The 25,664-nt window shown below is 33.1% G+C and overlaps 1 protein-coding gene across 10 annotated transcripts in view; it reads right to left on the reverse strand.

Moving 5' to 3' along the window:
* Window positions 1-25,664, reverse strand: part of LOC145246840 (adenosylhomocysteinase-like 1) — a 736,073-nt gene that overhangs the window by 26,709 nt on the left and 683,700 nt on the right. For all 10 annotated transcript variants that reach the window (XM_080108677.1, XM_080108681.1, XM_080108679.1 and 7 more), the window contains 4 exons: window positions 21,270-21,358; window positions 17,169-17,239; window positions 8,637-8,731; window positions 6,649-6,747 (listed from right to left, as the gene is read on the reverse strand). In XM_080108677.1, the coding sequence (XP_079964803.1) occupies window positions 6,649-6,747; window positions 8,637-8,731; window positions 17,169-17,239; window positions 21,270-21,358 (354 nt within the window). The remainder of the gene's footprint in view (window positions 1-6,648; window positions 6,748-8,636; window positions 8,732-17,168; window positions 17,240-21,269; window positions 21,359-25,664) is intronic.

The following is a 25,664-nucleotide window of genomic DNA, read 5'->3' on the forward strand; positions in this document are numbered from 1 at the left end:
GGTATTTATTTTTTACCCCAATCAAGTAGAGATCACACTATATAACATAATGTAATATTCATAAACACATTTGAACATAGCAGAAATCTCTCAGAGTTCTCTCGGCTATCATCTCTTATCAGGAGAAAAATCGATAGCAATGAAAAAAACTTTAATAGCGAAAATCAAGAGCTATGGGGGATATATATATATATATAACTACTTCATTTACTCACATAAAATTAATATACAAAAGTATAAATTTATGCGTAAACTTTAAGTATTTTCTTCAAAAGTGCTCAATACGTAGGTAGAGCTAGTTAGTAATTTATAAAATATATATGGCGATTAAGCTACACTGAATATTCCACGTTTCATCCACTCTAGGATTCTTCAGGCTTATGGATGAAACGCGGAATATTCAGTGTAGCTTAATCGCCATATATATATATATATATATATATATATATATATATATATATATATTTAAAGTGCCAAAAGAAAATTAAAATAAACAATTTAATTTATTTTAATCATCTTTTGGCACCTTAAACTGTCTGTTAGATTTTTTTTTATACAAATGATAAATCTCATATTGCTTCTTTCCTCTGATTCATTAACCTGCAAATTTATTGTATATTTTGCAAACTTCTTCCCTTTTATGAGAAGAATTGAATTCTTTAAATTGAATAAGTTTTTTTTTGTTTATCTATACTCTTTGTCGAATAATTAAAATTTTGTATGCCTTCCTTACAGGTTTATAAGTTATTTTTTTTGAAAATTTGAATAAATTTTCAATAACAAAATTTTTTATATACATATATATATACACACACATTATATATATATATATATATATATATATATATATATATATATACACACACACACACGGGCGGCAAAGAGAATGTCTGTACTTATAATTTTTTCAAAAACTGCAAATTTAAGCTGGATTTAATGTAACTGTTTAAACAAACTATACCTCATTTGATTGGCATTTTATTCTTCTATAATTTTATTTGTTCATATTTAACTTTTAATTGAAATATCCTAGCGTTCACATCAATTCAATAAAAGACGTCATGATTCCATTTCCATTTGATGAAAACCGGTTTTCTTTTTTTGTTGCAGACAGTTGCATACAAATCCCAATAGTGACAGGAGCTTTCTATCATGTCTGAAAGTGACAGAATGTTCAACAAGCGAGATCGGAGATGTACCGCGGTACAACTCAAGCTCTCTACCGATTCAAGTTATAACAACGGGACCATTGCCAGCACCCTCAAAATGCAAATCCAGATAACAGGGACATTTCCAGGGCGAAGAAAACAAAGTTTACAGCCACAGTTATGGTCTTTGGTGTGGTTTCAAGTGAGGGTCACATCATGCCGCCTTATATCTTCAAAGTCAGCTTAATAGTCAACATCAAAGTGTACGTGGATGTGCTGAAGAGTATGGTGATCCCCCTGGTGCAATCAGATGGCCTCTGACAGACCCGATGTGTGGCAGCAGGACTTGGCGCTGGACCACAAGTCCCAAGAGACCCAGGCTTAGCTTCAAAAGGAGTGCTATGACTTTGTACTCTTCTTTCACTGGCTTCCACAACACCAAAGCCAGCCTGATCAGCACCATCCGCTAAGTATTCGCAGAGCTCCCGCCGGCGCTTGTGGAAAAGGCATGCTTCCAGTGCTAACCTGTATTGAGGCAGTGATTTAGACTGAAGGTGGCTACATTGAATAAATGTCATGTCTACTACATAATCAAGTTACCTGAATTGATTTTTTTTCAACAAAAGTTTTTAAATAAAACTGTAGTTTTGTTTTCTTTAGGGCAACAATTTTATTGTTCCACCTTGTAGTGAAATTTCATAGTCATTTCAAAATAAAACTATGGGAATAAAATGACATGGGTTCATGCCACAGGAAGAATGGTTGAAGCAATCAGGTTGAGAACAACTGCCACATATTGTACTACACTATACATGGATTTCAGAAAGGAACCCTGCTTTATAGTTAAACGCTGCATGTATTGGGAACTTAATAGCCACAGTTCTTTTATTAGATTTACAGGCTATTTTATGTTGGATTCCATGAGGAAATCAATTTGTTGGAAAGAAACAGTGAAAAACGGCTGTAATCAATCAGAAATTGGATCCTAAATTGGTAAACGGGAAGGAATTGGCAATTAAATCCCGTTGGAGCAAACTTTCCATATAATGTATTGACGCATGTTCAGAATCAAAGACCAAGAAAATTACTGGATATTTCGGAGTAGAGAAGTTATTAGTCTAATTGATGAATTCTGTGAGATTTTTCAGACATTTGAGAATTGGTTCCATGAAATTTGGGTCAATCTGTACAAGATCAATTTCAAATGGAACACTGTCTGGAAACAGATTAGTGATTGTATCGGCTTACAGCATATCTTAAACAGAAGATGCGCACGAAGTTGAATATGTTAATACGAGGGTCGTTCCAAAAGTAATGCCTCCTTTAACTTTTATATGCCTCCCCATCTGTATTTGGTTTATATATAAAAGTGTTTTTTAACATGTTTTATTAACTATTTGCTCGTATATATATATATATATATATATATATATATATATATATATACACGAGCAAATAGTTAATAAAACATGTTTAAAAAACACTTTGAAAAAGAGTTAAAAACATATTTAATTTGAAAAGGAAACACTAAGTGGACAGTCCTTAATCCACAGAGTTTCGAAGAAATACTTTCCTTCCCATCAAAGGGTAGGATTTAGCAAAATAAGATCTTACTTGATAACAAAAAGTGAAAGAGGGAAAAAGGTGAAAAAAAAAGTGATTTCATGTGAATGGATAGCCTGGTGAAAGGTTAAGTATTCAATGACGATTCACACAAGTAAAATCCAAGGGAATCGCGTAATTGGAAGATGGTCCAAAATAATCCAAAAGGCAGAAATCCGTGGAATAATTCACAAATAGGTACAAGGAAATGGGGAAAGAATTCCAATAATATTATTAAAAGAAATTATATATATATATATATATATATATATATATATATATATATATATATATTGAAATATATATATATAATTCCATGATTCTTTAGGGGGTAAAGAATTTAAATATCACAATCATGATGGAAGACTTTTATAATTCATGATTAAAACCGTTTTAAAATAAAAGGGGTGAAGAAGAGAAGAGAAAAAGGGGGGGGTCAGCTGACCGGTTTCGCCCTCCCTTTCTCAAGGCTGTATCGGGGAATTTAAAACAAAAAATAGAAAAGAGAATCGAAAATATGTACGATTTAAAAAAAAATAAAGAAAATGGGGGGGGGGGGAAAGAAAATCGGGGAAAGCAATTATAATAAAGCAACGTTATATTAATCGAAAATGCTATATATATATATATATATATATATATACACACACACGAGCAGGTCACCTGGCATTGCCCTGCTGTAAAATACACTTAAATATATTTTAATTTATGCAGATTTCATAGTATTATTATAGAGTCAGTACGCTATTTAGTATTATATTGTACCTAATTTATAGTGATTTTAAAAGTAAAAAAATATGACTTCAATGCCATCAGCTAAGATTGAAACCAAAACATGTAACTTTCTAGTCTTATAACCATGTAATCTAAATCCATATGCATGTAAAAACTTTTTAAAAAATAACACTGTTAAAGATATAAGTGTATATTTGTGCATGTGTAGAAATAACACGTTTAATTGACTCACATGCCAAGTTCAAATTTTGTTTTTTCAATTTTGATCCAATAGCAGCTATTTTTACCAACTAAAAGCCAAATTGAATTTGTTCCACAAGTCCAAATCTCCAATATATCAAGTTTCAAGTCTGACAGAATAGTTTGGTAGAAACCGTTCCTCATGCAGACAAAGTCACTTATATATATATATATATATATATATATATATATATATATATATATATATATATATGATTGCAACGATGATTGTACATACATACAAACAGGGTGAGTCACGGGAAATGGTTTAAAACAGGTTTACAGACTACCTTCCTCATTCTCTATACCTTACTCAAGGAGCATAATAAAAACATCTGCTTACCGTGACTCTCCTTGTGTGTATATATATATATATATATATATATATATATATATATATATATATCTATAAAAGTGAACGTGTCTGTCTGTCTGTCTGTGTACATTTCCCTACGCAATAACTCTGTCAATTTTTAGTCTATAGACTCGAAATTTGAAATACCGGGTACTGAGATTTGGGAAAATCGATGTGACGGGTGTCAGCCAGAAATTTGGCTGTTAAGGGGTCAAATTTCAACGATTTGACCTTTAAGAACTCTACCAAACTCCTCCGACAATTTTGGGTCTAGACACTTGAAATTTTAGATATAGGTTCCTTGAACCTGGATCTAACTTAATAAAGTGATTTGAGCCCGAAACTATAAATTTTAAGGGGTCATAATAGGGGTCAAATTAAAAAAAAAATTGACTTTTTTTTGTTTTGCTAAGCGTACACCTCAAAACACCCGGGCAACGCCGGGCTGAAATGCTAGTATATTATAAAGACATCCATAGACAGAGTATTTCGTGATATCCTAGCTCTTCAATACAGCTATAAAAGTAACTTCCTCAAGCTTCGACTGTTGAAAAGGCCATTTGTCTACGGATACGGTAGGAGAAATCTCAATGATAAACATTGTCAAACACTGGAAGCTCTATTTGTTTACACATTTATATCCTATGATATGCACGTAACATGGCCGTTATGTCTGAACTGTATTTGTTACATTTCAAACCTCTTGGCCCCACATGCTGTCTCAGAAGAAACCAAATCTGACTAAGCATTTTCTTTTTAAATGCAAATGAAATGCATTTATTAATGGTTCCTCCAAAACAACACACTTCATTTTTTTGTAAAAGTCTTTTCGCACACATGTGCTTTTAAAACATACACTTCTATCTTCCTTGGCACACATTTTGCTTCTCCTCTCGAATACGTGATGTATTTTTGATCTCCTTTTCTTGTGATGCAAGCTCGCGCTCACTTGCTAATTTGCATGCATGTGTTAGCTGCTGCTAATACTTTTGCAAGCCAGCTATCCTTTGGCTGCTGCTGATTTTCTCACATGCACTCATAGATGCTCTGTTATATATATATATATATATATATATATATATATATATATATTAAATTGTAATTCAATGAATTTCAAAAAGCTCTCATTGAAATGAAATGAAGTGGTTGAGTTTCATATCAAAGAATTTTTATTATTCTAAGCAAAACAAAGAATGCTTTAGAAAATTAATCTCCTTAACCTATAGGGTTTCGATGTCTACCATCTCATCAGAGGAGAGAAAATATTAGCAAATACTTATAAAAGTATGTACCCTATTTGCTAAAGTCAGTGAGACATGGAAAGTCAAAATCAAAATAATAAATTTATCAAAAGTCCTGGAGCAGGAGGATTTGCAGAAAAAGGGATATGAATGTTTTTTTAGATCCAGCTTGCTTGGTAAAATCCATGTTATGCGTTCTTTACATCCGTTTGGTAATAAGGTCCAAGTTATATATTGGGTAATCCGCATAGCTGTGTAGATATCCGAATCGGGCAAGTGCTTGTATAAATTGGGATAACTTATAGAATATTACTGCCAGTAATATTTTGTATACCTACAATCTCACGTTTCCATAACAACTGATTGTTAAATAAAAACTATTCTGAAGTATATATATATATATATATATATATATATATATATATATATATATATATATATATCTTACTTAGAATGTGTTACATGCTACACACAAAAAGTGCCAATCAATCATTAATAAAATGCACAATCTAATACAAATAAACTTCAGTCTACGTCTGACTTGTCCACCAAATGTTTAATATGAATGTCCAACAGACTTTGTGCTATGGACACTTCCTCCTCCTCCTTAATTATTTTGAGCTTTGGTGAAATAGGCAAAATGTCTTAGAAAAAACAAATAAGATGCAATTTTTTTTTTTTTTTTAATTTTATATATTTTTTTCCTGACTTATATCATAAAATTTTCAGATAAACTATCTCAGAGACTAGAGTTTTAGTTTAATAATAAAGGTAAAGGTGTTGCCTTTTCTTTAAAGTTAGTAAAGTCTGTTTACTTGTTATCGGAGCGTCTGCCTGTGGGTAATGATGAAACGACTCATTTTGTATAGAATTTATAAGCTGTTAGCGTAGTTAAAACCAGAAAAGGTTCTTTGAAAACATCGTCAAAGAATAAATACACTTACAGTATACGCATGCTTATATTTCAGCAATAAAGTTATCAGCATCTCATTGTTAAGACCAAAATATTTGCTTATAATATTATTTTCAATTATTGATCTCACATTATGATCTTCAGTTCTAAGTGAGTTCTCATATTTTCAATAAGCCAAAGTGTTTAATAGTGACTCTATTAAAGTTGTACATGTTTTCTTTTTTTTGTCGTGTGTGAACTATTAAGCATTAATAAAGTAATTTAATCAGAAAAAAAAAACAAGTAGCAACACAAACTAATCAACAAACTACAATGTGTCTGATATTAGTACACGCTATAGATACTTATGTTTTTCATCATCACAGTACATTGTGAAGAAGGAACAAAAAGAAAAGTTAAAAGAATAAACCTTACCTCTGCTAACAACACAATTCGTTTGCCATCCGGCCAGATGATGTGGTCAACTTGTGAACGCACTTTCTCCCATGTCAACTCTTGTGTACGGAGACTTCCCTGAAAAGAAAGAAGACTAGTTTATAAAAGTAAAAAAAAAACCCAAAAAACAAAAAAAAAACAGTAAAGCAAATTTATGAAAAACTTTTAATCAAAATATTAGAACATGCCATGGTGGGTACCAGTGAAGATTGATGATTCAGTATGCTGTGTTCAAATCCTGTCAAATAACGTTACTTTCATTATGAATTTTGGCAACCTCCACTTCTGTGGACCCTTCTGTGAGTAACTGACTATAAAAAGGAATCAGAGGAAACCAATGTCAATAGAAGAATCCATCCAGTTTAAAATTAAATCTAACGTGCTTAATCATGCGAAAAAGAAATGTTAAAAATATGACTTTGTATCGAGTACTGTTGTCATATTTTTGCCAGGTGCCTATCTGTTCCATTTGAGGGTTTTTGAAAAGAAAGTTCAGAAACATAACTAATTTGGTTGGCACTCGCCCTCTCCCTCACAGACGTGATGTTGTGAGTCTCAGTGTTTTATATAAGTACTATCCCTGCTTACTTTGTTCTAGCTATCAAAAATATAGGTTTTCCTTCCATTTTCCTTCATAATCTTCAAAATCCATTTGAAAATTGAATTTATTGCAGTTTTCATTAATATTCGACTTTTTCGTTGATTTTATTTATTTTTTTTTTGGGGGGGGGAGAGGGATTACTTTTTAAAAATGTTTCCTCCACTTTTTTCAACAGGTTTTTCTTTTAATTTCCCTCCATTTGTCTTCTCTGTTTTTCAACTCTCCATTCGAGACATTATAGAAATGTTTCTTTAGTTTCAGTATTTTCTATCAACACTATTATGGCATGTGTGCTTCAGAATTTTCTTATTTCCTGCTTCTTTTGTTCCAGCTCGCTTGACTTGTTGGTCTAGTGGTCTTCATCAATTCCATTTCAGATATGTCATTCAAATACACCTTCCATTTCATGTAGCTTTTTTTCAAGAACTGCACATCTGTGGAGCTCTCTTCCTACATCCCCTATCCATGTTTTATTTAGTTCCTTACGTCAAGTGCTGAATACAAATTGTGGGGGATTCTTGATCCTGACTTCAGACTTCATTCAACCCAGATAATATGCATGAAATCAAATCTTTATGAGTAAAGATACGATCAGCTATGTTAAAGCCAAGGATTTATTACCATAAAAAAATGAACTTTAGATAACAATTTTACATATCTGCATCATACACGTTTTTCTCTCACATAAAAATATAAATACGTAAAAAAAATAACATATTAGTCAGTTATCCAGCATCACAAAAACTAAACACCTTAAAATTTTTTCGTTTTTCCCCTGTCAGTTATATGAGGGTCGTTCCAAAAGTAAAGCCCCCTATGTCATAGTTTAAACTCAAAAAGTTGAAGAGCTACGAAGACAGAATTCCTGTATTGAGAATTGTAGTGACTAGGGCTAGGACAACAGCATATTCTTTTCCTTGTTTTGACTCTTGGGTGTGTATCCGTTGATTTATTATATGCTTTTATATAGAGTGATGTGGTTCTCAGTGTTGATTAACTGTGTCTTTATTGGATATATACCCGAGAGTCAAAACAATGAGAAGAATATTCTGTTGTCATAGCCCTAGTAGTGACTATGTAGAAAAATAAATTCTGGAGCACAAAATGTTGCCCATTTTAATGGAACCACTCCTGTTTTCTTAGCTCTTAAACATTTTAGTTTTTTTTTAAGTTAAATTCAATTTTTTTTTTTGTGATTTTTGCAAAAGAATAACAAAGAAGCACCGAAAAAAAGGAGCATTTAATATCAAACATATTTTCAACAACTAAAAAAAAAAAAAAAAAAAAAAAAAGAAAAAAAAAGAAAAATAGAAAAAAGAAGAAAAAAAAAAAAAAAAAAGAAAAATAGAAAAAAGCTTCCACTTACCACATCAATTTCTGTATTAGAGTGACCCATATTACACACAATGCAACCATTTTTCAAACGGTCTAAATGCTCTCTGGTTACTACATTTTTATTGCCTGCAAGAAAATAAACACGAGAAATTAAGATTTCTTTGTTGAATCTATTCATTACTAGCGGGACCTATGGAAATTCCACAGAGGCATCTTTCATATTGCTGCTGGGCATTCTATGGAGATTCAGCATGGATTCAGACCCTGCAATATCATTGTACCTATTTACTATGCCTCCCCACGGGACAGAGTTAGACACCAGGGTCGTTTTTTAACGTGGAGAAAAGGTACAAAAATAAAAATTGTCTCAGTCGTGAAGGATTTCTCCTCCACCGAAAGAGAACAAGAAATGGAAGTGCAGCATCTGGAGAACAGATACTACACTTTGATCTTGACCAAAAGGCCAAGTACACTTAATATACACTGCAATATCATTGTAGCCCTTTTGTTAAAACTGTAAAAGTATTTATCTAAGTGATCTCGTTAATGCAGTATCAGAATATATCTGGTTAGTACGGTCTACCTTCAAGATTCTTGTAAGAGTCTGTGACATATTTCCATTGTATAAATGCCCGGCACAAACAGAAACCTTGTAATAGCATTATACCATTTTTAGATAGAACGGATCCTAGCCAGATGACTAAGAACATATATTTTAGTTTAGTGATCGGGAGATCCTATTTATATTAAAAAGGAGGGTCGAAGGTGATCTCTTATATGCTTATTTAATGTTCGTAGTATGTTATCACCTTCGACCCTCCTTTTTAATAAATAAGATTTCCTAATTGAATAATTTATAATCTAGAAACTGTGACACACTTACACACATACGTTAAATGTACTACGGTATCAATATATAGATATTAAATACGAGTTAATCAACATTTGCTGTTTTATATATATATATAAATACTTTGCAAGGATGCGATAGAGGTAAAATAGTTTCGCTTGTTTTCTTTTCCTTATAAGGAAAATGTTTTCCATAATGTTTTATTGTTAAAGTGTTTTTTTTATTCAATAAGTCTGAAGAACGGCTGTTCTTGTGAAAATTTTCAAACAACATAATGTTTGAATTTGTCAAAATGGTCTTGAAACAATCGTAACTAACTTTTTGTTGCTATCAACCCATTCTTTGAAGTTTTGATTATTGTTAAAACAGTGTGTGTATATATATATATATATATATATATATATATATATATATATATATATATATATATATATTTAAAGTGATGGTTGTGTTGTTCCAACGAGAGAAAAAAATGTATATTTAAAAGCGTGTAGCCATCAACAATTGTGGGTTTTTCAGCCTTTTATCATTTTGTACAGCTCTCTTCAGATATATATTCAGATACGCACACACAATAACACACCACACATGTGTGTGTGTATGCGTATATTATCAAACAAGAAAGAAAGTCATAAAAAAACATGAAAATCTTTACCAAATGAACAAAAAAAAACCCCTCCCCTCCAAAAGAACTTAACTCTAATTGGACCCCACAGCATGCTGACCATTGGCAACAAAAGTCTGAGACTAACATTTCTCTGAAAAACACACTTAGAATCATTAGATGTAAAATGTTCTCCAGAATAACCCTTCCCTTAAAAAAAACTTTATATAAAAATATATCTGAAGAGAGCTGTACAAAGCTTGAAAAGTGTTCTAAAAATATTTTAAAATAAAAAATGATAAAAGGCTGAAAAACCCACAATTGTTTATGGCTACACTCTTATATATATATATATATATATATATATATATATATATATAACTCAATATCTATGTATTTGTGATGTATTTTCCCTACAGAAACAAAGGTAAGAAAATTTACACAAAATTTACTTTTTTTTTACTAGGAAGACCACTTGAGGATAAGGGTTAAATGAGTGTACTATCTAAAATTTATTGTAGAAGACAATGGGAGGTTTTACCGAGTCTCTAACTGATTTACCTCTTCAAAACTTGAAATATATCCAATTTTTATGAAATTTATATCCTATGTATAAAATTCTTGCAAAAAGATGATGAACATAGCCCCACTCTGTACAGTGACCCCTTTTAAAATTTCAAATTAGTGATGGGACAATTCCAATATTTTTCCCGATTCTAATACAATTACCAATTACGATTCTGATTCTTTATAAATCACTGCTTATTATAATCATAGAGTTGTTATTTTTTCCCTATTAGTATATAAACTGTAATTACTGTTTAGCATGCATATATTTTCCCTCGTGTAAAAATACACTTGTGGGTAGAGGCAATCTCTTAATTTTTGCTTTACTGGTTGTTTAAAATCAATATTTATTATTATATCATTACTACCAGCGAGTCAAATAAAGAAAAAAAAAAAAGAAACATAATTAAAGGAATCGTTTTTGGCATAGGAAAATAGGTACAACTTTTTTCTGATTTGGATATTGATTCCAATACCCTCAAAAATTCTGATTTTTCTGATTCCTGATTAATCATCCCTACACATATCTGATTTTAATGAAATTTAAATCACTGAAGACACTAATTCAGGGATTTCCAACATCTCAGATTCTTTTCACTATATTTTGTCAGCAAATCAAGATGGAGTGGGCAGTAAAAACTAATAAAATAATGTGTGTTTATGATCCCCATTCAGTGACTATCAATGTCGGGTCTTCCTGCTAGTATTATTTAGTTGCATCAGACATTTTCATTTACTATTATCTCTTAGTACTTTGTTTCAGTTGTATATTATGTAAAGAGTGGTTGTCTGTCTGCATGTATGTCCAACTACAAGTAAAAAAACTACAAAACAAACACCCCAAAAGTTGGTATAATCTTGATAAGTGTTATGCTGGATAAAGAAAATTTTAAATTTAGAAAAAAATTATTCTTCGATCTTAAACTGGCACAGATTTCGTTAAGCGTCATTTTATGTACTAACTAGCAAAAATACCCGTGATATGTTAAGGTACCGGCTTTGCAGGTACCTGAGTGTACTGCAAAGTCCTAACCTTAACCTTTGACTTTGGCCTTGAAAAATAGAGTGCGGCATCTCTAGGTCGGAGACCATCATCATGTCAGGTTTGGTTGTGATCAGTCCAGAGTATATTTACATAGGCTATGACCTTGACCTTTCACCTTTTGAAAAGTGATGTGCATCACCCCTAGGTGGAAGACCATCATGCCAGGTTTAGTCATAATCGGTCCAGTGGTGTTGGCTGTACATACAGACACACACACGAATGCTACTACTTATATATATATATATATATATATATAAAGGCTACAGCATCAAAGAGGTTCCTTGATGGAGCAAGTTGCACAAAATACCCACAAAGTTGGTTTAATCTTGATCAATGTTACACTGGATAAAGAAAATTTTCAAGTTAGAAAAAAAATTATTCATTCCTTGACCTTAAACTGGCAGATTTCGTTAGGGGCCATTTGATGTACTAACTAGCAAAGTCCTGACCTTAACCTTTGATCTTGGCCTTGAAACATAATATGCACCATCCCTAGGTCTGAGACCATCATCATGTGGTTGTGGTTGGTACAGTGGTATGGGATGTAAGAGAGTATATATACAAATACACTATGACCACGACCTTTGACCTTGGAAAATGGTGTGCACCATCCCTAGGTGGAGAACCATAGTCATGCCAGGTTTGGTCATGATCGATCCAGTAGTGTGAACTGTACATACACACACACACACACACTACTACTTTATATATATGTAGATGGCTACAGTGTTGAGGAGTTTTTTTTGATGGAGCATCGATCATAGTGTGTGGTCTAAAAAATTGAGAGCATCATCACCCCTGCCTCCTATCCATGAGGCTGCCAATGCAAAAGATGAGCTGACTGCATCAATGAGGATTTGAAAAGCACTGGCCTCAAACCTGAACAAGCAATGGATCGAGAGTGGTATCAAATGAACATCAAACCCTGGTCGACATGGCAGAACTTCTAATCGTCGGACATGGGGAAGAAAGGGAAATAAAACAGACAAGAATATGGTTGAAACGGCGTAAAACAAACCAAACCCCGACTTTTTCTTAGTTTTGCTTGGTGTCTGCCAACCACTTCATCAAGGAAGCTAAGCCCCCCTGCCTCCCTCCTTAGTAAGTACAGATAGTTTATAATGTGAGCTCCACCTAGTTTCATTTTTGAATAAACTTTTTTTAAAGAAAAAAGAAAAAGCAATTCACTTATATGACAATTAAAAACAATTCTATTCTTAATCCATCTCCGAAAAATTATTTTCAAAGGTGCCATGCCCCTTTATCTTGGCAGCAACTTTTGCAATTCTAAACATCGTTTCCAGAGAATTAATTGATTAATTAATTAATTAAATTCCAGACTTCCAAGAACCTTTTTGCAGCCGAACCTTAAAGGAACTGTGCAAACTTGTTCATCAAAGTAATCAAAATAATATTAATAAAAGAAAAAGAAAAACACACTCAGATGCATCCATTTGAACAGCTGACAAACACAGCCTCTTTTAGAGAGGCGTAGTAAATTAATGAAAATAGAACTGAGCAAACTATTATTTGCAACATGAAGCGGACCAAGAAAAAGCTATTTTTTGAAGTGTAAATGATAAAAATCAACCAGACTTTTTTATTATATGCTAGGAAATGCGAGGAAAACTGAACGAGGGACAACGCCTCTGTCAGAGATAGAAGGATGCCCCATGAAACAACCCTTCCTCATTCAAACATCCGCATCATATTTAATTGGATTCGATGCAGATTATCAACTCAGAATGTAATCTAGATGGAGGAGGTCTGCAAGGCTGAGGTTAGTTCCTCGAATACAGAAGATGGTGAAAGCATGGTGCCTGTTGGAAAATTAATGGCAACGTATTTCTGGCTCATTAATATCTGCATGGGTCATGAAATGCAAAATGCTTTGAATAGAAAAGTATTTTGTGTATATATCTTTACTATTATATAAAAGCCTGTGTGTGTGAGTTCCTTTCTCATAAGTTCCGAAAAGGCTGAGCCTATCTTTTGCAAATTTCACACAAAGGTAATTTACATGTCTGGCAGTGTTCTTAGATATGTTTTGTTCATAAATTCATCCGATAAGTATCAAAAATCGAAAAATCACATCCTAAAAATAGTCTTTCTCTCTGATAATGAAAAAAAAAAAAGAATTTTTGCAGGGGAATATTTTATGTTACACCAGCCAAAGGAAATAATAAATTTTCAGCCAATCATTTCCTCTTAAAAAAAAATATTGTCCATTGGAGATACAGCTCAGTGGTAGAGAATTCAACTACAGATCGGATGATCCCCTGTTCAAGCCTGGGTGTATCTCACTATTTTATTTTGATTTTTTCTTTATTAATCAGTTCAATTTACAAGAAAAGAAGAGGTGCCAGTTAAAATTGCCACAAATCATTTCTTTGTTTTCGCATTTTAAAACTAAACATTAACCAGAAGTGACTTTTCTAGGGCATTCATCATTAATCTCAAATATCATCTGATGTGATATTGTAAACGAACACAGACGGAATTTGATGAACGACATTATCATTATTATATTATTTTTATTTTTTTGTGAATTAGTTCACTAAGCAAATTATTCCTTGTAATATATAATAATCAATACAATATAATAATACATATGCAATCTGCATAAATTAAAATCTGTTTAAGCGCATTGTTTGACCTGGCTTTTTCAAACTGATATGCTATCATGCACAAACAAGCACACAAATGTATCTCAAGTACGCACAGGTTATCTACCCTTGTCGTGATTTCCGATTTGTCCGACAGGTGGCATTCGCTACTTTCTCTTACGTTCTCTATTTCTTTCTTTCATTTGAAGTGTGGAAGCGAACACATGCCCATTACACACACACCTTGACAGAGCGTGTTTCCTTTTTCAAGGTAAGAATGAATACACATGTATACCTTAATGAACTTTTACATGAACATTCAACAATATACTTTAATGAACTCTTGTTATCACATACAAACACCAGACATATGTATGCACAATAAACAATACATGCATGAACACTTAACTTTATGCATTTTCATTTGTATAACTTCACATACACCTGCATGTATACACAACCCACTCTGTTCGGTTAGTGTTTACTGATTAAAACAGATAAATTGTAGAAGCGTTTATGTTGTTTAATTGTAAGAGTTTATAATGAGTGCATGTCTTTGACAAAACTTATTTAATGATTCTAGCTTGTTTAAACTTAAAAGAATGATCATGTTCTAATGCATGAGAAAATAGTGCATTTAGGGAATTGTTATTCATTGGCAGGATGTAGGATGTTGGATTCCCGGCTGCCATTGGCAGCTGAAAGAAGGAAAGTGCAGTTGAGGAGGCCAGAAGTGATACAAGGATTTTTTTAAAAGCAAACATGAAACGTGACATTGATACAGACACTTGGGAGATGCAGGTCAAGGACAGCCAAACTTGGAGGCAGAACATTGCCAAAGGCACAGTTACCTTTGAGGCTAACTGACGTATGGTTTGATTGTTTTGTTTTACGGCATATCAATTCTTTTTGGATTATTTAATGCCGAATCCAGTTATTTTGGAAACAGTTTTTATACTTTAAGTTCTTTATATCTTTGAATATTCATTTGTAGAGTTTGTTTGTTTTACAACACATTAACCCTTTTTGGGTTATTTAATGCTGAATCCAGTTATTTTGGAAATAGTATTTATATTGCCTCCAGTTATTTTGTAGAAGTTTTTTTTATTCTTCAAGCTCTTTGTATCTTCAATCACTAGTTTTTAGTGTTTAGTTTGGTTGTTTTATAGTGGATTTTATCATTTTTGTTCCCTGCGAAACATGAATGAGTTTTGCAATGGGAGACGGAAAAGGGTTACAGTATTAATGTTTGGTATAATTTTAGTTAGGAAACCAGTCAGGAAGTGGGGGAAATAGAAAGAAAAAGGGAAAAGGGGACGAAAGGCGGGTTTTTGTTTTTGGTTTTTGTAGAACATAAGTAATTTTTGCAAAAGGCAGTAGAAAAACAAAAAGCATCAATGTTAGGTGCATTTTGTCACAGGAAGCCAATATCTTCAGACATCCTGATCTTGTAGCATAAGCTAACATATGGACCTTAAGGAGAACTGAAGGAGGGAGAGAGAAAAACATTCTCAAGTCAACCCTCCAAATGGAAATGGAACTACCTGCTCTCACCGCAAAAGGCAGTTTAAGACCTTGTCAGCCATCTCCACACGCGTCAAAACCCAGAACATGACGACCATCCTCACTGCTGAGGAATCACCAAGATTTTTATATCCCTTTAATGTTTTTAATCATATTCAACCATCAATTAAACATAAATCCCTCTTTCTAAATTGATAGACTATAAGTTATATATTAAAAAAAAAACAACATATTTTTAAGGTATATATTCCTTATAACATCATCCAAATTGTTTCAAATAACAAGCTCAATGAAATTATGTTTCGAAATTCAGAGCATTTATACTAGTTGGTTGCATCCTAATGACTAAAGGAAAGAATCAGTTCACAAACAATATTTTGTTGATTTTTGTATTCCTTTTTTGTTTTTTACTATATTATGCATGTTTGATAATCCATAATGAAAAGTATTGCCATTGGTTTACAGTTGCTGCATTAAATATCAATAAAAATAATACTTTTTTTTTGTCTCTGAAGAGCAACCAAATTAATCAAAGACCATATTTTTTAGCAGCTGCTGTGTTGTTTAATTGTTCAGTTTATAATGACTCAAGTATTCAGAAAAAATTAATTCAAATGAATTTAATGAGTCTAGCTTGTTTAAAGTTAAAAGAATGGTCATGTATTACAACATGGCCATTCTTTTGAATTGCATGAGAGAATTGTACATTTAGGGAATTTTTATTTTTATATCTCTTATGTTCACCAATAAGTATTAAACATTCCTCAAATTTCATTTTCTTTGGAATGTTCTAAAAGGTTTTTGTGAACATAATATGGGCAGAACCTCCCACTGGAAAATCTGAATGTTTCAGAATTAAATTTGATCTATATTCATTAGACACATTCAATTTCTTAAGCTTAAGCCTTTAATTTTATACATTTGGATTTTAATCAGTTTTGAAAAATTTATAAAAAATAATGTGTCTATGTTACTCACCATATTGTTTAGAATATATAGTCTAGAATTCATAATGATCTGTTTATTACTTCAGATTACCCTGTACACACGCACATATTAAACTTTATATATAGAGAGGATATTAGTAAAGTATGAAAATAAATTTCTGAAAAAAAAAAAAAAAAATTGCTATAAATATATATTTTCATATTATATTCTACTACTAAGATGTATTCATATCTTGAGCACTATTGAAGTAAATACTGAAAATCTATATACAATATATTATATCACCTTATAATATTATGCATAAATTAAATAACATATATGTCATCTAGTATAGTTTCTTTGTAGAACTGGCTCAATGAATTGTTAACCTAACACCTCAGTTTTCTCCTATTAATCAATAAAAAACAGGTGTTGCTTACCTGTACAGGTGATAAGAATATCAATCTGACGAACAACTTCATTTAGTTTCACAACTCTAAAGCCGTCCATGCTAGAAAATAAAATAAAAAAATTTTGTTTTTATTCATCTTGGTTGCATTTGGATTATTCAGACAACTGAATTTGTACGGAATTTTTAATATTTATTTAATCCACGAGAGTAGCGTGTTCTCATTCCATCAGCTGTGATTGGATAGAAATCTGAAGCAACTTGCAATACAGGAACAATAAAATTGTCACTCTAGAGAAAGCAATATGATTCCATTTCCATTTGATGAAAATCGGCTTTCTTTTTTTGTTGCAGACCACTCTTTATCTGTGCCTAAATCAAAACGTGAATTCCATGAACAAAGCTTCTTTCTTAGAACTGCATGCCTGTGGAACTCTGTTCCGTCTGCCTGCTTCCCACCTGACTACAACCTGGATGTCTTCAAGTCCAACATTAACAAATTCCTAATGAACCGCCCCCTTAAGTAAACACTTCATCAAATCTCCACACTAACGTACTGTACTTGCAATAACCCTTATCCCTGAGTGGCTTCCGGGCTTTGATGAGTGGTGACCACCATGTAAAAAAAAAACAAAAAAAAAAAAAACAACATCTACTAGTTGGCCAGTTGTGTACAAATCCCAAGAGCAATAGGAGCCTTATATCATGTTCGAAAGTGACATAGATTGGAGATGCACGACTGAACAACTCATGCTCTCTACCGATCCAAGTTATGACAACAGGACCATTGCCAGCACCCTCAAAATGCATTGCTAGATTGCCACGAATAATAAGGACGTGCCCAGGATGATGAAAATAAAGTCAACACCAAAGTGTACCCGGATGTGCTGAAGCGTGTGATGCAATTAGGTGGCCGCTGGCAGACCCTGGCTGTATCAGGAAGACTTGCCGCCAGCCCACAATTTTATCGTTCACCCTGTATATATATGATTGGTTTGGTGTAATTTGGCATATCAACCTTTTTTTTTTTCTTTCTTTCTTTGATGCCGAGTTCTGTCATTTAATTTTTTTTTTTTTTTGTGGGTTAGATATTTAAATTTATTCAGTAAATCAAGTCAACCTTTTTTTTTTTTTGCATCATTAGGTGATGTGTTTCTTTTTTTTTGTTTTTTTTTAAAATAAAGTTTGATTGAGTTAAAATTATATCCTTTTGTATAAATTTACTTTTTTTCAGAAATGTTTGTAATAGGTTGATGAGTAGTGGGTTATTTAAGTTTTGGTTCTTTAAGGATCTGAGTACTGATAGGGAGTCTGAAAAAATTATAAATTTTTGTGAGGTCAATAATGAGGTCTAATGCCAGATCTAGAGCTGTGGCTTTGGCACTAACAATTGAAGCATAGTCTGGTGGTCGCTTCTGTAAGGTAATGTTATTGGATATGACTCCGCATCCAGTTCTGTTGTTGTCTTTGGGACAATCTGAAAATATGCTGATGGTTTGGGTATTTTTCCTGAATGTTAAGTTTTTCTTGATAGGTCAGTGGATGAGTTTGAACTAAACAAGCTCCCAAGAAATCAAAGATAATTTCAGGTTGTTTTAGTAGCCAAGGTGATTAATTTGAAAATCCTTTAAAAAAATATTTAAAAAAAAAAAAACATAATATGATGTAAGATTTTTTTTCTCAAATATATGAGCTTTTTTTTTATCCAAATTTTTGGCTTCATGAACTATCCTTATGGTGATATCAAGAATGTTTTTTCATAGTCAAGATCTGAAATTGTTTCAGATTTTTCAGTATAGGATTTAAAAGAAAAATAATTCATTTATTTGAAAAAAATCCTGCATCATGTTCTCTGGTTTCTTAATGGATTTTCCAAATTTTACTGCATATATATATATATATATATATATATATATATATATATATATATGTGTGTGTGTGTGTGTGTGTGTGCAATGCCTTTATTTAGTCTCAAGTGACAGTGGACACCTCTGTAAGGGTAGCTTCATGTGTAAGTATGAGGTAACACTTGCGCACCCCCCCCCCCAACACCACCTCTCCTAAATTGGCAAAGAGAGGCTCAAAACTGACTGAAAACAATGCTGAGATAAGCGGAAAGTAGATGCAGCATCTGGAATTCTGAAAAATGGTCACCCATACTAGTACTAACCAGGATCAACGTTGCTTAACTTTAGTGATCTAATGGGAACCGGTGTGTCAACATGTTCAATTTGACATCATAATCATGTTGACACGGGTTCTCATCAGATCACCAAAGTTAAGTCGAGCTTGTTTAGTACTTGTTTAGTACTTAAAATGGGTGACCATTTGTGTATTCTAGGTGTGTATGTGCTCTCCAGTTATCTTGGCATTGTTTCCTGCCATTCTTGGGCCTCTCCTTGTCATTAGACCCAAGAAGTGCCAATCCAGAAGAGGTGTGGTTGGCGATTCCGCAACCCTCGCTTCACAATTACATGCGCAACTACCCTTACGAGGATGTCCATTATCTCTTGAGAGCGGAGGCATTGGTGTATGCAGTGATAAGTAGCAAGGCTGCACATCTAAAAAACAAGAACGGGTTTAAGATACCCAGAATTCATGCTAGAATTGTCCACAAATGGCATAACAAATAAAGTATTAAGTAAAATTCTGGCTGAAGCTGATCGATATTGACCACATGAAAGTTGTAGTTGAACAAAATTGGCATTGCACACATTATCAAGATTTTCAAATCCAGGTCGGAAAATAAATTGCTTTAAAATATCCACTTTAAAAAGTTTAAATTACATTTTTGGCCAAACCAATATACATATTTTTCATACTTTTTTTTTTTTTTTAACACAGGCATCACTACATTATCAAGGCCAAGAGGCCACTCAAGGATAAGGGTTAAAGAGTGTACAGTAGAAATTGGAAAATATAGTAATCATTAGTAATGAAAATTCGGTAAATTTGTTAACTTATATGGAACGGCTCATCAAGAACTTGTTTACGTTAGACTTGAAGACAACCATATTGTAGTCAGCCGGAAAGCAGGAAAACGGAAGACAATTCCACAGGCGTGCAGTTCTAAGAAAGAAGCTTTGTTCATGGAATCTATGTTTAGGTTTAGGCACAGATAAAGAGTGGGGGGAATTATTGATAGTGTCCTCAGCTAGACGAGTGTTTCTTGTGTCAAACACTTTCCATGAAAATAACGATACATCAGAGACAAGCTTGCAACATCTCTTCTGTGAGAAAGAGGTTACAGGGAAGAGAAAAGGACATCTCCTACGCGGCTACGAAGTCTATTTTGAACTCTATCAAGACAGGACAAGTTCTTTCTAGCTGCTCCTGTCCAGATGTGGCAACAGTATTCCATCCTTGGACGTACCTGGCTCTTATATAGATAGAGAATTGCATCAGCAGTGAGATATCTACTGGATCGATAGAAAGATCCCATCATTTTTCCAGTGGCCCTGGCAACAGATTTGATGTACGTGTTCCATTTAAGATCAGGAGTATTCAATACAAATTCATAAAACTATTTAAACTGAATTCAGAAGCCAGATCAGAATACATGAAAAGATTTGCTTTCGGTTTGGCTGTTTTATTTTATACCATATCAACCCTTTTTGGGTTACTTAATGCCAAATCCAGTATTTAAAAAGTTTTTTATGCTTCAAGTTCTTTAAACATTTATTCCTGGAGTTTGGTTTGTTTTTTTTGTATTGCAAAATTGTTTCTGTTTTTGATTTTCTACAACATGCTTCAGTTTTGAAAAACGAAAAGGAAAAAAAAAACAAAAAAAACAATAACATTAATGTTTGGTCAGAAAACCAATATCTTCAAACAGTCTGATCTTGTAGCACCATGGTAAATGAAAATATCTTCCTGTCTGCTATTGAGACGTGCAATACAATGAAAATTTGTAAAACGTTTCTGTTTATATTTTTATTATTACCCAATCTTCATTATCTAAGGATGGTATTTTTTTTATTCTTGCTCATGATTTCTTTGATGTATTCAATTTCTATTGTTTCTTCCTCTGGTTTGTCCGGTTTCAATATTCATACCATGTCTCATTCCCACCTTTGTATTTTCCTGTCCCCTACTGAGATGTGTAAAACAACGAAAGTTCTCAGCAACTTACCAAGCTTGAAGAGCGCAGATCGGATCAATTTCAGTAACCATAACAACACAGCCCATTCCTTTCAATGCTTGGGCACAACCTTTTCCAACCTGAAAAAGAATGGAACAAGAGTGAGGTCAGGAGAATCATCACATTTTCAACTGGGCACAGAAGATAAAGTAGAAATCAAAAACAGAAGAAGAAAATTGTAGAATAGAAAAAAAATATTCCTTTGATTTTGGTTAAAAAAAAAAAAAAAAAAAAATGGTCATGATAGGTTTTTATTTACATTTCTCTCCTTCGCCTTGACACATGTGTAATTTGTAGATGGGCAGACCAAGGTACAAACACTAAAAACCTCATCATGTTCAATTTAACACCCTTTTTACAAGTCACCTATCTCACTTAGCTATCTGTATATTCCTCTCACCCTCTCTCATTCTATATTGATTCAACCATCAGCATCATCATCATCATCACATTTATTTTACATGCTCTCATGTGTTGGAAAATTTTTAGAATGTAACTTAAAAACTAACCTATCTCTGGCCAGGTCTTTATCCCTCTTTTGCTCAAGCTTATTATCGCTTATTCCCTTGTCTTCTTTGGCATTCCCCTGTGAACTGGCCCTACTAATTCAACTGTTCTACATCTACTAACTCAATTTTCTATCTATTCTTATCTCTATATAAATAAAATGAACTCATTTTTTCCCGTCTGATTTTGACATTAATAGGATTAAAAATCAAGATATTTCATGCAAATATAATATGCACAAACGGCAGAACAATATCTGAGGTGTGTTATAGGCTTATTATTTCTCAAATTCCTCGATAATCTTAGATTTCTATACTTTTTCTGCTGAGAAGTCACGGCCAAAATCGGTTAAGATCAATGGAAGTGGTAAAATATTTTCTCTCTAATAAATTCCTCCTCCCCCTGCCACCACTTAACACCGTTTGGGGATCGTTCACAAGGAACAGTTGAGAAGAGAACACCGGTTTGGCTTCGTAGTTCTTTCATGTGAAGTTATTTAAAATCACTAAACTAAGCTGCAGTGCTCTGTGGCGTAGTAGTTAGCGTGCTGGACAATTCACATTATATTTTCACGTTCGCGCCGACCTACCGTAGTCGTTTTTTTTTTTTTTCCTAAACAACTGGAATGGACTTTTCTTGGTGGCCGAACTGTTAATGTTGCAGATGTTTTTGTTTTTTTTCACACTTTATTTTCCTACTTTTACTCATGACTCCGGGTTTGATCCTTCCTACTTACCTACCATAACATTTTTTAAAACTCCCCCCCCCCGTCCCGGAAACAAACACTCGGGCAACGCCGGGTACCCCCGCTAGTATATTATAAAGTTGTGATTTCAAAAATAAAAATTATATATCCATATGTCTTCGGTGCATCAGCTTGAATTGAAACAGAAACCAAAACTTAAGAAACAAATATATATAACTTGAGTTACTTCAGCTTTAATTGAAACTGGCACCAAAACGTATGAAGAATTCTTGGTAGATCATTTATTACAAAAACTGGAAGGTCATAACAATTAAACGACAGTCCATCAGAAGAAAAGATATTAAGTATGACACACAAAATAACACACATGCTATCATATTTATATATACACACACACATTAACAGGGAAACCTGACATTGCCCGGGATTAAACAAGGATCAATGAATGTTTCACACTTCCAATATTTTTATTGTCATCAAAATCGGTTAAATTGCCCATTTTTTAATCAAATTGATTGATTGCCTACTCTAATCAGGGACCCATCGCAGTGCACTGGAAATTTTACATACCTCCATGCAGTGATTTAGTCTACAATACATTGTTGTCTACATTGCACTGTAGAGAATCTACTGTTGATTTTATAAAATTATTTTTATATAATAGCATGAGTTAAACTTTAAAATGCAAAAGTCAAGTATTATGCTTCAATTGTGCTCTAAACAGAAATATTCATTTCAAACTCGCTCCTGTCTTAGAACATACTGTTCATTTTATATGTGGACCCTTCTGCTTGTGTGGTGATAAAGCTTGTCAAATGCACTTGTGACGTTTTAGTCAAAATTGGACTGTTCCTTCTTAATTCAAATTTTTTATGATTAACAATTTCCAATACTTATCAGGGGCATTCCAATGAAAATCTATCTAAGAAAACTCTCAGACACAGTAAGTGCATTTGTGTAAAATTTCAAAAATATTGGAAGAGCTGTTTCGGCGGAGTCCTTAAGGAATGAACTCACACACAGACAAAGTGACTTTTATAAATAAGTTAATATGAATTAAAAATCTTGTTTTTGAAAATTTATTCAAATTTTCAAAAAACATGATAAATCTGTAAAGAGGGTATATACAATTTCAATTATCTGACAAGGAGTTCAAATAAACAAGAAAAGCCTTATTCCATGGAGTTTCGAATAATGCAATTCTTCTCATCAGAGGGAAGAGGTTTGCAAAATATGCAATATGTAGCTTGGTTTTAGAAAAGAGTAAATAAGCTGGCTCTCTTTTACGTATCAGATGGGAGATATATTTAAAACAACGAATTATAATTATAACAATTCTAATTATTATTCTCCCCCTTATATTTTTCATTTCTAATCTAAATGTTTTGTAGCCGGTTTTATTTGTATACCCTTATAGTAGTAGAATACCAACTTTTCTCCTGAGAAGCATTTAGCGCCGAAATGCCATGACCTAAAATTTTTTTTTTTTAAATTTTTTCCCCATTTTCCTCATTGATCTGATAATTTAATAAAGTTCTTTGCAACTTTTATTCTACATCTTTTAATTTATGAATTGCTCCTCTTAACCAGGTAGAGCTTTTACTATATTGACAGGTTTGCTATATTAAAGATAATAGATATCTTTTGGTTCATTTATTATTATTATTATTATTATATACTATCAGTCTGTTGCCCGGTCATAAAATATGCAAAAAATATATTTTAATTCATAAAGAAACTGAGACATGCGCATGCAAGTATTATGTTTTTTCTAAACTGTTCACTTCTTGCGAGTCTAAAAATAAAATAAAATACTCAAGCTGAGATCGAAACCAAAACCTAAAGACAGTGAATCAAGTACAATAACTATTCAACCAGTGTGACACGATCTCTAACAAGTCTTTTTAAACTAATTCATACTTAACATTTGGGCTGGTGCATCTGCTACTAGTCTCTCGCTCGTAGACAAGGTTCAAAAGAGAGTTGCCAATCTGATAGGCCCTGAACTGGTATCTAAGCTTCAGCCTTTGTCCCATCGACGAAACGTTGCATCCCTCTGCCTGTTCTACAAGTATTTTAATGGTGAATGCTCTAACGAACTGCAAGCACTTGTTTCCCCACAACGTGAACACTCTCGACAGACCCGATAGGCTGCAAAATCCCACCCCCACACTGTAGAGATCCCTAGATGTAAAAGATCTTTCTACTCCAGTAGTTTCTTCCCCAGAACCGCTAGACTTTGGAATTCCATTCCAGGTCCCTGCTTCCCCAACTCTACTGACGTGCAGAAGTTCAAGTGCAACGTGAACCGACATCTTGCTGCCCAAATCCCTACATAGTACCCCAGTAGTTGTTGCTCCTGATAGTAGCCCCCTACACCAAAGTGGCAATGTGCCTTGTTTGGGGTGAAAATGTAAAAAAAAAAAAAAAGAATAGGGAATCCGTAATGTGAGGTCCTGGATATGACCTTAAACTATATCCAATGGTGAGGCCCCAACTTGCAAGCTTTGGGGAGTGTGGAGCCACCCTTTAATTGCCATTGCTCCCAGGTCCACTCTGACCCAGAGTGGTAGTAGCTGTTAGGATCCCAACTGTGGGTTAAATAGAAACCGACTTGAAAACTACAAATATATTCTATTAAAAAAATTTTCTTCAAAATATTTGGATTCGGTATTAAATAACCTAAAAAGGGTTGATATGCCGTAAAACAAAAACAACCAATCAAATGTAAGGTGAACTATTCATGCATGCACAATCGTGAAACAGCAAACAGAAAAATCCGATTTTTAAAAATAATTTTGTCCCCTTAAAAGCTCATTTTTCCAGACAAAAACCTATTTACATGTTTTCCACATATTTGAATAACCTACATACCAAATTTCAAGTCTGTAGATTAAAAAGTCGTTGAGTATATAGGTTGAGAAGTGTTCTCACACACACATACATTCTCATTTTTATAGATATATATATTATAATATATATATCATTTTATATATATTTAACTACTACTATCAATATCTTAAATAAATTGATTTGTTTCTCTCTTTTGTGGCATATCAATCCTTTTTAGGTCATTTAATACTGGAACCAATACTTAATCTACAAAATTAATCGAATACAAAAAATATGGATAGATTTGGAATAAAATGACCAAACGACGATTGACATACCAT

This window comes from Euprymna scolopes, chromosome 24, assembly GCF_053919585.1.
Source record: "Euprymna scolopes isolate OS-2025 chromosome 24, ASM5391958v1, whole genome shotgun sequence".
NCBI lineage: Eukaryota > Metazoa > Mollusca > Cephalopoda > Sepiida > Sepiolidae > Euprymna > Euprymna scolopes.